The sequence below is a fragment of the Bufo gargarizans genome, chromosome 1, assembly GCF_014858855.1.
Source record: "Bufo gargarizans isolate SCDJY-AF-19 chromosome 1, ASM1485885v1, whole genome shotgun sequence".
In the NCBI taxonomy this organism is placed as follows: domain Eukaryota; kingdom Metazoa; phylum Chordata; class Amphibia; order Anura; family Bufonidae; genus Bufo; species Bufo gargarizans.
In genome coordinates, this window is record NC_058080.1 from 638,819,040 (window position 1) to 638,833,402 (window position 14,363).

The 14,363-nt window shown below is 43.3% G+C and overlaps 1 protein-coding gene across 2 annotated transcripts in view; it reads right to left on the reverse strand.

Moving 5' to 3' along the window:
* SLF1 (SMC5-SMC6 complex localization factor 1) overlaps positions 1 to 14,363 on the reverse strand; it is a 101,812-nt gene that overhangs the window by 64,359 nt on the left and 23,090 nt on the right. Inside the window, exons 2-5 of one of the 2 annotated variants that reach the window (XM_044276004.1) lie at positions 7,000 to 7,082; positions 5,544 to 5,657; positions 3,160 to 3,235; positions 1,730 to 1,973 (exon numbers count right to left, since the gene is read on the reverse strand). In XM_044276004.1, coding sequence (XP_044131939.1) covers positions 1,730 to 1,973; positions 3,160 to 3,235; positions 5,544 to 5,657 — 434 coding nt within the window. In that variant the 5' untranslated portion in view covers positions 7,000 to 7,082. The remainder of the gene's footprint in view (positions 1 to 1,729; positions 1,974 to 3,159; positions 3,236 to 5,543; positions 5,658 to 6,999; positions 7,083 to 14,363) is intronic. The other variant, XM_044276006.1, reaches the window with a different exon arrangement.

Below are 14,363 nucleotides of genomic sequence, written 5' to 3' on the forward strand. Positions count from 1 at the left end.
TTTTTTTTTTTATTTATTATTCTAAAACACAGCCTCTTTGAGGCAGGAAGGGGCCACCATATAAGGGCACAGCCTCTTTGAGAGGCTAGCCATCCTAGGGTCTCCTCCAGATGGGAGCCGTCGGCATCCAAGAGGTTAACAGGGATCCGACCTGAGAGCGGTGCAGCGATGCCCTGGGGGCGGGGGGACCTCCGGCGGGAAGAATTCGCGCCTGGAGAGTGCCCGCCCCCTCCAATCGAGGCCGGAAATTTGCGGCCTACTAGGCCGCGAAGCCGGGGCCTAAATTTTCGCGGCCGCGAAGCCGGGGCCTAAATTTTCGCGGCCGCGAAGCCGGGGCCTAAATTTTCGCGGCCGCGAAGCCGGGGCCTAAATTTTCGCGGTGCCCGGAGGTACCGGCCGGGACCTGGAGGGAGCGGAGCGGCGCGTGCATAATACCGGCCGCGGGAGCCCACCCCGCGGGCCGGAACAGTCAGGGGGCCCGGGAAGGAGCTGGAAAGAATCTTTCTGCGGCGCCCGGCCGACCGGAAAGACAGCCTCTGAGAGCAGCAGTGGTCGCCAGGGTCTGCTGGGACACCGCACCAGTCATGCCGGCCGCGGGTGCCCACCCCGCGGACCGGAAACAAGGGCCCTACGCTGCAGCCGTCAGGAGAGGGCCTCTGGCCCTGAGCAGCGCACCGGTAAGGCGATAGGGGGGGGGGGGGGGGAACCCTGTGACCGGGTGCCCGTATAGAGGCAGCTCCCTGGGCGGCATGATAGGGACGCCAGCATAACCCCTCAGTGGGCACCTATTGTGGAGGGGAGGAGAGGGAGCTAATAAAACAAGCTAGGATGGGGCCAGCCTAGGACCAGCAGGGACCAATATGGGGGTCAGTCACGCAGGAGACCTGGGTGGGGGGAGGGGGTCGTAGGGCTGGAGAAGCCACTCTCTCACCACAGCCGTCTTCACCCTCGGTCCGTTCCAGCAGGGTCGCCCCTTCAGCTACTGGCACCGTAGTGGCAGGACGCTGGAAGAGGGACTTGGCGTGCGGGCGACCCTTGCACTGGCGGGATGCAGGGGAGCTGGGCTGCCCTGGTCCACCTTGCCTTCTGTGGGGGAGGCAGCAGTGCGGATGACCGGCACTGGCGCAGCTCAACCCCGGGAGAAACAGAGAGGTCTAGTGCGACTCTGTTGTCCCGTAATGTCTGGAACAAAAAGAAAAGAAAAAGTAAAAATCAAAATTAAAAACAAGGAGAAAACAGCCCTGCAGTAGCAGGGAGTGTCTTGCCTCCTTGGACACTAAGCAAAAACTGGCAGCCTCTCTCTCCAGGCTGAGGGTATAGCTGTGGAGGAGGGGCTTAACAGTTTTCACTTAGTGTCACGCCTCCTATGGAGATGAGCTATACCCAAGGTCTTCTGTGTCCCCCAAGGAAACTGGGCGAGAAAAATACATTTAGTGTCTGTCGCAGTACACATTAGTGTTGGTAGTTGCATAAGGTAAATGAAGGTGACAGAGATATAAGCAACAGGAAAAAGAGCACAGAGGACACATGGGACTTATAGAAAGGTTGTATGTGTTACCATCACCTACGCTTATTTACAAAATATGTTATATTATATAAATATTTACATAGACGATAAACATAAAGAAAATAAATAAATAAAAAGAAACAAAGTGAAGACGTCTGTATGAAAGGAGGGATGAGGTCTTTTATCCTTTTGTTTAAAAAAAAAAACGGCATTACATGTTACCTTAAAAGAGCCTCCCTTTCTTTATCAGCCTCCTCAATCAGAAGGGTCACTTTCCATCTGCTGAAAGCCCCCAGAGCTCTAGTGTGTGTCAGGTGTTCGCGCCATCTTTTTGGTGCAGATTGCATCTGAGGTGAATAATGGGCGTCTTTTTCCATTTTATATCCCCATTCGAAAGTCGTCTCATCAAGCCATCTGCCGCTTTCTGCACTGTTAATTACGTACTCTTTAGTCAGTACCCACTTTCCTGGAAAGTAAATGAATTGTGAGCCAAGAAAAGAAAAAAAAAAAAGTGGGCACAAATAGTTAATAAAAAGGATGATCAGAACACCAATTAAATCTCAGCTTCTTTTCGGCAATTACAGAACATGGGCCTCGAGTAATGGCTGTGACATGCTGTACTTACTAATTTTGGGGTTGGAGGTTACATATTAAGAACTACCGCACATGTATATGTATAAAAATAAAAATAAAGATTTTATCTTAAAGAAGAAAGTAATTGACATTATTCCTTTGTGACTACTTAGGTTAACATCAGATCAATATATCGCCTTGGAGATAGCCAATCTGCAAGCACCATGCCTATGGCACTGCAAAAACAGCTGCACTACAGGGAAGGCGCTGGAACGGTAACTCCTGCCCCCTTTTCAGACCACTAGGATAGGGGGTTCAGGCTACAATTCTGATGCCATATTTACATGTTAGGGAAATGCTGTATACTCAGTTTCCCTATATAAAAGCAGATCAGAGATAATCGTATTCATCAAATCAGATCTGTCATATCATCTGAGATGCCCTATGTGAGGACACAGTTTAGAGGTGGGGCATGAAACGTTCAAGTACTCCTTCCTCCTCACAAACAGTGTGATAGCTTTCCCTTTATACACAATCATATTGGGAAAGCTGTCAAATACCCAGTGCGGGGAAGGTAAGTCGAACTCCTTTTTTGTTTGTTTTTTGCCTTAAATGTGTTGTCCAAGATTAGAAAAAAATAGCTGCTTTCTTTCCAAAAATATCACCCCATCTGCTCACAGGTTGTGTGCAGTATTGCAGCTCTGCCCCATTGACTGTAATTGAGATGAGCTGCAATATCAGACACAACCCATGGAAAATCCCTTTAAATTAAAGCATCAACTGAAATTTTGTACACCCCGTCCCCTAATCTGCCCTCTAGAGGGACAGCATAGGATATGTCACATATCTAATTAAAAAAGCAAGCTGGAGTGATGTAGAATCCGTGTGAGGGGCCTGGGCATATGGGGGGAGCCTAGGCATTTGTTAGTGTCGATAACGCCTTTAACTATTGAAGACTGCACTGTATAGGCAGTCTGCATTGTCAATGGCAGTGTCAACGCCCCCAAGGTTGTGTATGGGAGCTGCAATTGGGTGTGTGATGGCCCTGGCCAAAAATACTGGTGTGATTTTGAACTGACCTGCTGCACATGCTGCCAGCCACTTCTCACTTCTACTTGGTCTTTCTGCAATCAGGTGGGTGCAGTTTTCAAACTTCTGAAAAACAAATGGGATACCCATTAGGTAAAAAATAATGCTCTAAAGGTAGCCCAGTGTACATTATTAGCCACATATCAAAGTGGCAAGGATAGGATTGGTTCCCAGGGGAAGTAAGACTTTGCTGACCTCCCAGGAAAGTAATTTATCCAACTCTTGCCACCAAATACTGTATACGGCTAATGTACGTAGGCATCATACGGCCATGTGCATAGAACCACTATGCTAATTTAGATTACTCACTGTTTTTAACCCGTTTTTTAAGTCGGGTTATAAATTTTACTACTTTTGCACAATAAACTCATTTAAAACAAACAAAAAAAGAAAATATTTTTAAATTGTTGCATCCCAAGACCCACAGGGCTTAATTTTTTTCTGGACAACTTGTAGTTTTAATTGATATCATTTTTTATTTTATTTTTAAACGGTGTTCATTATGCAAGATAATAAGCATTATAACTTAATTCTCTAGGTCACTATGATTACAGCGATACCAAATAATCCAGCTTTTTTATGTTTTACTACTTTGAAAAAAAAAAGAAAATGCTTTTGCATCGATGATACCCAAGTCCCATAACGCTTTATTTTGCTTTTGACAGAAATGTGTATGAGGGCTTGATTATTATGGGACAACTTGTAGTATTTAATGGTATCATTTTGTGGTACATACAACATTTTTATGGCTTTTTATTTCCTTTTTTTGTGTATAGGATAAACAAAAAAACAGCAATTCTGGTATGTTGATAAGTGCAATATAATGCACCTAGGGGTAAAAACCCAAGAGCAGAATATAAAATCAGTGATACAGTCCTAACCTCAGTATCTGAGGAAAGGGATTTAGGGGGTCATTATTTCAGAAGACTTAAAGGTAGGCAGACAATGTCACAGAGCAGCAGGAAATGCTAGCAGAATGCTTGGGTGTATAGGGAGAGGCATTACCAGTAGAAAGAGGGAGGTGCTCATGCCGCGCTACAGAGCACTAGTGAGACCTCATTTGGAGTATTGTGCTCAGTACTGGAGACCATATCTCCAGAAGGATAGTGATACTTTGGAGAGAGTTCAGAGAAGAGCTACTAAACTGGTACATGGATTGCAGGATAAAACTTATCAGGAAAGATTAAAGGACCTTAACATGTATAGCTTGGAAGAAAGACGAGACAGAGGGGATATGATAGAAACTTTTAAATGCATAAAGGGAATCAACAAGGTAAAAGAGGAGAGAATATTTAAAAGAAGAAAAACTGCTACAAGAGGACATCGTTTTAAATTAGAGGGGCAAAGGTTGAAAAGTAATATCAGGAAGTATTACTTTACTGAGAGAGTAGTGGATGCATGGAATAGCCTTCCTGCAGAAGTGGTAGCTGCAAATACAGTGAAGGAGTTTAAGCATGCATGGGATAGGCATAAGGCCATCCTTCATATAAGATAGGGCCAGGGGCTATCCATAGTATTTAGTATATTGGGCAGACTAGATGGGCCAAATGGTTCTTATCTGCCGACACATTCTATTTTTTTATGTATCATTTTTATTTTTTTTATTTTTTTTACAGCATTCATCATGCAGAATAAAATATGTGATAGATGCATAGTTGTTACGGATGAGGAGATACCAAACACAATGTGGAGGGGATTTCATTTTTTATATATTTTTGCGGTTTTTTCATTGTTTGAAATTTGTAGCAACATACATTGATAATCTTTAAGAACAACCATTTCAGCCATATCAATAATCTTATCCTTACATGTACAGGCAGCTTAAAGGGGTTGTCCAACAATGTCCTGGAGTAATTTTCTAATAGAAATTAATGAAATGTACTAAAACACTTCTGAATTCTTTATGAGTGTCCCAATTCTAGAGTCGATCCCATAGTCCTGGAAGTATAGATTCTGCAGTCTTTCCGATACAGCAGCTTCTTCCCCTCCCTGCGTGTCAGTCATGACATGAAGAGGCTGGCAGTCTGGCCCAGGTCATTAACTAAGCCAGCCCCCTTATGTTTTTCTACATCAGCCATGATGGGCAAGGTGGCTGGCTTAGCTATTAATCTGGGCTAGACCACCAGTTATTAGCACTGCATATAGATAGGCTGAACACAAAATGAAAGTCTGTAAGTGAAGAACACTTCCCCAATAGTTTACTCTGTAAAAATGTGTCTAATGGCTGAATTAGGTGAGAGTAGAGAACCTTATAAGAAAAAAAATGAACAAAAGCACAAGGTAGTAACGTAGTCATCAACTATGTAATTGAATTGTCATCATATAAAATCCATCTAGATAGGCACAAAATACACACACACATCACTTATCTCACCTCAGAATCAATACACACACAGGGAAGTCTGCGGAGTAGCTGGATCAGGGTTTCTCTCTCCACATCTCTAAAACCGGTTAACTGGACAATTCGCTTATTCTGAGTCACTGCCATCTGGGGAATCAATCAGAGATGGGAAAAATATTCAAGATAAATGAAAATTTTGGAAAATGTAACACCAGTTATGGCATAGCTTTATCATTTTTAGGAAATGTGAACCCCCATATTTGTTCAGGAACAATGGAGATCATTAAAAACACACATCTGATCAAACGTTAAAAAAATTAAATAAATTATGCTACTTTACCCATGAGTAAGGCTACTTTCACACCAGCGGCAGCCTTCTCCGGCAGGCTGTTCCGGCGGGGGAACAGCCTGCCGGATCCGTACTACCGCTAGTCCACTGGGCTGCTGGAGGTCCGCTCCGGCCCCACCCACTATAATGGGGGCGGGCAGGAGGGCAGGCCACAGCATGGCAAACATGCAGAGAGGTGGCCGGAATAAAACTACGACATGTCTGCCGGAGAAGGCTGCCGCTGGTGTGCCATCAGACCAGTGTAAATCTGTACTTTGATCTGATGTGTCAAAATTTGAGATTTTTGGTTCTTAACACTGTGGCCCTAATTTATCATGCCTTCAATCCAGAATTCTGGCTTCAAAAAGTCACAAAATAGGGATTTGGTGACTTTTTGAGCTCACTTGCGCAAAAATTTTGCAACTTTTTTTTTTGTTTTACACCACTCACTCCAGTTTTGAAATTGAAATTTAGGTTGAAAAGTGTGTGTGTTTAGCTATGTTAATGAGTTTCACTCCAGATTTATCATTGAGGCTTTTTTAAAAAAAAAAAAAGTCACAATCACACTCCAGTAGGAGGGTAGAGTAGGAAAACTGGAGTAGCTTTTCCAGAAAAAAGTGTTAGGTTAAGTAAGGATAAGAGAAATTTATCAAACATGTGGCACTTGATAAATGTGGCATAAAATACACCAATGCAGACTCAATCAAAACAGACTTCAAATATTCCCCTCATGATTAATCTCTCCCCCCATGTCTTTGGAATTTATCATGAGTGGAATATTTGAAGTAGAAAAGGTGGGCAGATGGTTTCAACATGTGTGGTTCTCAAAATGAAGTATGGAGAAGGTGTGATGGTGTGAGGGGGCTTTGCAGGTGACACTGTTGGCAATTGACACGCTTAACCAACATGGCTACCCCAGCATTCTGCAGTGACATGCCATACCACCTGGTTTGTGCTTCGTGGGACCATCATTTGATTTTCAGCAGGACAATGACTCCAAACACACCTCCAGGCTATGTAATCTGACCACGAAGGAGAGGCATGGGAGTGCTGCATAAGATGACATGGCCTCCACAATCATTCGACCTGAACCCAATTAAGATGGTTTGGCATGAGTTAGACCGCAGAGTGAAGAAACAGCAGCCAACATGTGTTCAGTACCTCTGGGAACGCCTTCAATAGTGTTGGAAAACCATTCCAGGTGACCTCATGAAGCTGACAGAGAATTCCAAGAGTATGCAAAGCTGTAATCAAAGCAAAAGGGGGCTACTTAGAAGAATCAAAAAGATAAAACATTCTGGTTTGTTTACTGCATATGTGTCCATTGTTTTTAGGTCCTCAATATAAATCTATAATGTAGAATATAAAAAAGCAAGAAAAAACATGGAATGAAGCGGTGTGTCAAAACTTCTGACTAGTACTGGATATGAGAGACATATAAGTCCACTCTTTGGTTCCAGTATCAGTTTAGGTTAAAAACAAAACTAAAATCTGTTCAAAGTCTGCTGTGTTTGTTCACAGCTTTACAGATCGTTATTGGGAGGCAGTGACCAAGAAATTCACTGTTTAGGCAGAGTTCACTTCTACATCGGAAGCTCCATTTAGTTTCTGTTGCAGTTTCTGTCAAAACCAGCGGACAAAAAATATCTGCGCGTATACTTTTTTTCCTGCTAAATAACTAGACTGTCCAGAACAAAAAGAACCGAAGCGCAAGTGCGAAAGAAGTCTAAACCAAACACAACGCCTTCTAGAGCTACTAATTTAAAAGTTTGTCCGGGTTCATAGCTGCACCTGGACATATCCCCTTCTTCACCCAGGCAGGCCCTCTAAGATGAGCATTTCATGCTCCCATGCTCTTCCTTGCCCTGCGCTGAACCATGGCTTTTTCATTAGATCCGGTGACGTACCGGGTCTCTGCTAGATGGAGGACTCTGTATAGAAGTGTTCCTGATTATGTCACTGGCACTAACGGGTGGGCTTTAGCGTTGACCTAGCCTGCTGAAGCCCGCCTATTAGTGCCGGTGACGTCACCGGGAACAAGCCTCCGTCTAGCAGTGTAAAAAATATAAACAAACAGCCCCTGCCTTGCGCGATACAGAGGGGTTGCCTGGGTGAAGAAGGGGTCTAAACCCGGACAACCCCTTTTATTAAACCTTTCACTTAACAATTCATTGCTTCATTTTGGACAAAAGGGACTTTTGATTCATATGCAAATGAGCGGTTAGGTGAACCGAGGGTGGGACCAATCCACTCCATGTGCACCCATGCTCCTTCTCCTTCCTGACTGACAAGACCAGGCAAGATGACTATGCAGGAACCTGGCTCTGACAATCAAAAAGAGAGGCAGCGTCGGGGGGGAGGAAGTAAGTGTTCCCGCCCTCAATGCACTTAGTTTCCAATCTGAATATGGATGAAAAGAACATCATGTCCAAGTGCACTTTTATGCACATTTCGCTAAAACGTTATTTTGGCTTTAATGTATTGGTGAATTAATAGAAAATATGAGACCATGATGATTTTCAGTCCATGGCCCTCCTTCCAGATATGGACCTTTTTGATCCAATCAAATATCAGATTCCATGGCTGCACAAAACCTGGTTGTTAGGTTTTGAAAGTATTAAGCTCCACCGTGCCAGGAAGAAGCAGTAACTGCTATGGGGTTGATAACTGGGGAGTGGGAAGGGGACTGTTGTGGGGGCTGGGTAAGTGGAGAAGCCGACTGTGCCTACTAGGGAAATCCTGATAACCTTTTTCTCCAATCTATTCACAGAATACAGACTGCTGCAATAAATTTGATGCATTACTCCTACTGCATCCCAATATAGTATGTAGATCAAATTAGGTTTATTACCTTAAATAAAATACACCATTGAAATGAATTGGCTTTTCCCACAACCTAAATTCCACGGCTCTATATGTAATACCTGGCATTCTAATCTCGATTCATTAGCATTAAAACCTGCCTTCCATTTTTATCAATCTACCTACAGGAATTGTGAATGCTCAACTGATCCATAGTTGACTGTCGCTCTAAAAAGCAGCCGAAGGAGTTAATAGCTTGCTTTTTAAGCAATCTAAGGTACTTGATTGACATATGCAAGCTTTAAATAAAGCACTAATTATTCAACTACTGTCAAGTTCATCTGAAAAATCAATTACTTTTAAAGTGATTTATGTGAAACTGTGAACTGTGCTAGAAAGTTCACTTTGAAGACGACATTGCAGATAGGAAAGGAAAAATGAGAATAAAGCTTTTAACAGCGGCCTATTAGAGATAAGATGTCATGTCCCTAATTGGAACGTGCCCAATGTTCTAGATTCTGGTAAAACTGTTGGCGTGATAACAATGGGCTCTTGTTTTATCCCGATGTCCATCTTCATCGTGAGATGATTAGAGAATACCGATTACCCATAAATACATGTCCGCCTCACTGACGTCTACTCAATCCGTAAAATCCAGGCCTAACTGCACCTTGTGAATGCACTGGATTTACCGGTACTCATGCTAAGGGTGCAATCTGGACAGCAAAATACATGAGGTCATGTGAACGCCCCCTAAATACCAGTATAAGCTATGGGCCATATCCAGTGAACCTTGGATGTGCAAGGCTTTCGTCAAGCCTCGTTCACATGAATGGGATAGACATGCAAACTTCAGGAACAAATCAGCTATGTGTGATTCATTTTAAAGGCCATCATACACAGTAGGCTATCAACAATGGTATCAGTGGAACGACAAGCCAACAATCAAATGTACATGAGGAGCTCCTGACTTTCCTCCAACAGAAGATGTCGGCGTAGAGAAGGAACAAGCGCTTAGAATTTTAAAGCCTAATCCTTTTCTTCTCCAGGTAAATAATCTGCCACCAGAAGTATCCAGCACCGGCTTTACCTTCTCTCCTTTTTGAAAGAACAGTCACACTCAGCTGAACTGACCACATGTGTGTGTGGAGGAGTTGGGAGAGAATGATCGTTCAAATGACAGGTATTGAAGGTGAATGGGCACCTTACAGGGGTAGTCCAGTTTCATGATATGGATGACCTATCTTCAGGATAGGACATCCATATTAGATCGGCAGGGGCCAAACTCCCAGCATCCAATGGAATTACAGCTTTCTCTTTCATACAATTAGACGTCGTACAGGTAAACAATGAAGAAGATGTAGCACTTGCTTGAACGCTACGGCCTCTTCAAACAGCTGATCCTAGGGATAGGTCATCAATATAAAAAAAATTGGACAATCCTTTTAGGCTAGGGATACAAGACAACATGTGTCGCGTGACAATTTTTTTAAAGATAGTCTATGGTGTCGCACTGCGACATGCTGTGACACAAGAGTTGCAAAAAATGCATCCAAGATGGATTTTCCAGCAACTGTTGCGTCACAGTATGTCGCAGTGCGACACCACAGACTATCATAATAAAAATTGTCGCGCGACACATGTTGCAGTGTAGTTGTCCCCTATGTGTCGCGGGACACATGTCGTAGTGTAGCCCTAGCCTAAAGGGAATGTGTCATCAGAAAATGACCTACAGTATTGTTTAAATCACGTTTTTATTTTTAACTTATTTTTTAAGAATTTCCGGTGATCCGATCGTTTGTACACACACAAAAATTGTCATTTGCCAACAGCAAATTGTGCTGTGTAAACAGGCTCTGCTGTCAGCAAACGAGTCTGTATGGGGAAGAGTGAAGGCATTAACAATCACTCCTCCCCACACTGTGGAGGAGATTGCTGCATGTAAATGCAGTGGTCTCCTCCACCACCAAGCAGCAGATTGATGGGAAGGAATGCTTTCCTCCTGACAATCTGCTGCTCTGTCGTTCCATGTACAGGGACCTTAACATATTGAACAAAGAACATGTCCTACTTTAAATAACAGAGTTATTTTGTAGTAAATGGGGAGAACAAAAGGCAAGGCTAGCACACGGTCGTGTGTATGAGGCCTCAGGCTGGTGCTGCTCCTACTGTTTGTAGCACAGTTGTTTGATTTTAATTGAGAGACAGCTGCAGAGAGCACAAGCCTCTATACGGGACAATATACTGCTGTCACTAAATTGTTAAAATCAATCAAAAGTGCTACAAAAAGTCTAGGTGTTGCCACAGCCTAGGGGCTCATTCACACAAATGTAAGTTCTCCATGCCCGCACTGTGGATCGCAAATAGTGGTCTACAATGCACGGGCATCGGCTGTGTGAACCCTGTTAGCAGTGCAGACCCATTGACTTGAACCACAAGATACAGCAAAAGATTCAGGACATGTCCTTTTACGGTGCGGAGGAACAGACTCGAAAGCCCACTGAAACGCTTCTGAGTGTTTCCGTGGACTTCCAATCCATGTATCCGATCACCAAAAGATAGGACATCTCCCATCTTTTGCCGTATCTTGCGGATCGCGGACCCATTAGAGTCAATGGGTCTGCAGCGCGGAGTGAACACGGCAGGTGTCCGTGTATTGTGGACCCACCGTTTGTGGTCCGCAATATCAACACAGAGCCCTTATGTTCGCTTGAATAAGCTCTAAGGCTAGTGTCACGGCAACTGGGGATAAGAGGAACACCAAGTAAACAAACAGCAACAAGTAAACAGACTAGGCCGCAAAGCTAGGGAGGAGGGAATGGTAACCTCCTAATGATCCCTGAGCCTCTCCCTGACTGCTGACAGTATGAGCAAGTCCTGATGGTGAACAAACTCATACGCTGGAACCTAAGCGCTGCTGACACTGTAGCAAACCCTAACTTAGGGAGCGGGGAATGAGACAGCCGATACCTTCCACCATGAAGGGACCAGCGTCTCCCTGAGACCTAGAAGAAACAAACGCACAAAGGAGAAAATAGGTGGACTTCGCTTTAGACGAGCGGGGAGTAGTATAGGGATCCAGTATAGAACTCCAGAAGGAAAATATCAACTACAAAGTCAGCAGTAAGAGGCAGACTTAAATAGAGCCTCTTAAACAGCTAACGAGTAAAACCTGTGGAGGGGTGGGATCCAGCCCACAACAACAACAAACAGAAAGGAAACACAGAAAGACCTGTCAGATAGACACATGTGCTGCAAGTCTATCCGATCTTCTCAGATCTCTCACAGGGCAGGCAGGGACAGCTAGGGTTACATCTAAACTTTTTATCAAACTACAAAAAAACAGCTGAAATATCACTGTCCATATAAATGCCCTGAATAGCTTACAAATCTCTTAGAAAACATTCTTTTAAATCACCACATGCTAGGATTAAAACGAAAACAGTTCGGAAATCTCTAAATATACATCACTCCAGCAGGGCCTAGGTGTAGCCCTAGCCTTAGGCAAAGGTCCAACAGTTTGATCTATTCATAGCATGGAACAGGTAATGCTAGGCTATGGAAGGCATGACAATCGGTATGGAGGGGGGGGGGGGGGGGATTGAGTGTTATAAATTATATAATAAATATTACATTTTAACGGCGGTGGCTCTGTGATATGGGTTATTTGGATGCAAGGTGTACACCATAGTGAGAGAGCCATCTGAGGAGACAGAACCTGTCTGGAAGTAGGGTTATTGAGGTAACACACATAAATGTAATGTTGAGTGATGGGCAGTAAGCTACTGGTATAGTGAGAAATGTGTTTAGTTAGCGCTCAGCTGAGCAGTGGTTGATTTGTGTTTTAGGTCAAAATGTAAAGGTTATACATTTGTTTTGTGTAGGAAAAGAAACAACAGACAAAGCCACTTTTTAAATGGACTTCTCTATCTCTGTGTCTGACTGCATTTGATCAGATTGTGCCCACTAGTACAGAGCTAATTTCACTATACAGGGAGTGCAGAATTATTAGGCAAGTTGTATTTTTGAGGATTAATTTTATTATTGAACAACAACCATGTTCTCAATGAACCCAAAAAACTCATTAATATCAAAGCTGAATATTTTTGGAAGTAGTTTTTAGTTTGTTTTTAGTTTTAGCTATTTTAGGGGGATATCTGTGTGTGCAGGTGACTATTACTGTACATAATTATTAGGCAACTTAACAAAAAACAAATATATACCCATTTCAATTATTTATTTTTACCAGTGAAACCAATATAACATCTCAACATTCACAAATATACATTTCTGACATTCAAAAACAAAGCAAAAACAAATCAGTGACCAATATAGCCACCTTTCTTTGCAAGGACACTCAAAAGCCTGCCATCCATGGATTCTGTCAGTGTTTTGATCTGTTCACCATCAACATTGCGTGCAGCAGCAACCACAGCCTCCCAGACACTGTTCAGAGAGGTGTACTGTTTTCCCTCCTTGTAAATCTCACATTTGATGATGGACCACAGGTTCTCAATGGGGTTCAGATCAGGTGAACAAGGAGGCCATGTCATTAGATTTTCTTCTTTTATACCCTTTCTTGCCAGCCACGTTGTGGAGTACTTGGACGCGTGTGATGGAGCATTGTCCTGCATGAAAATCATGTTTTTCTTACCTTGCAGACTTCTTCCTGTACCACTGCTTGAAGAAGGTGTCTTCCAGAAACTGGCAGTAGGACTGGGAGTTGAGCCTGACTCCATCCTCAACCCAAAAAGGCCCCACAAGCTCATCTTTGATGATACCAGCCCAAACCAGTACTCCACCTCCACCTTTCTGGCGTCTGAGTCGGACTGGAGCTCTCTGCCCTTTACCAATCCAGCCATCTGGCCCATCAAGACTCACTCTCATTTCATCAGTCCATAAAACCTTAGAAAAATCAGTCTTGAGATATTTCTTGGCCCAGTCTTGACGTTTCAGCTTGAGTGTCTTGTTCAGTGGTGGTCGTCTTTCAGCCTTTCTTACCTTGGCCATGTCTCTGAGTATTGCACACCTTGTGCTTTTGGGCACTCCAGTGATGTTGCAGCTCTGAAATATGGCCAAACTGGTGGCAAGTGGCATCTTGGCAGCTGCACGCTTGACTTTTCTCAGTTCATGGGCAGTTATTTTGCGCCTTGGTTTTTCCACAAGCTTCTTGCGACCCTGTTGACTATTTTGAATGAAACGCTTGATTGTTCGATGATCACGCTTCAGAAGCTTTGCTATTTTAAGAGTGCTGTATCCCTCTGCAAGATATCTCACTATTTTTGACTTTTCTGAGCCTGTCAAGTCCTTCTTTTGACCCATTTTGCCAAAGGAAAGGAAGTTGCCTAATAATTATGCAGACCTGATATAGGGTGTTGATGTCATTAGACCACACCCCTTCTCATTACAGAGATGCACATCACCTAATATGCTTAATTGGTAGTAGGCTTTCGAGCCTATACAGCTTGGAGTAAGACAACATGCATAAAGAGGATGATGTGGTCAAAATACTCATTTGCCTAATAATTCTGCACGTAGTGTATGTGTATATATATATATATATATATATATATACACACACACACACACATACATACACACACACATATATACAGTATGCCACAAACTTGAGTACTACCCTTACATTTTTGTAAATATTTTAAATCTTTTCATGGGGCAACATGGAAGATCTGACACTTTGATACAATGTAAAGTAGTCAGTG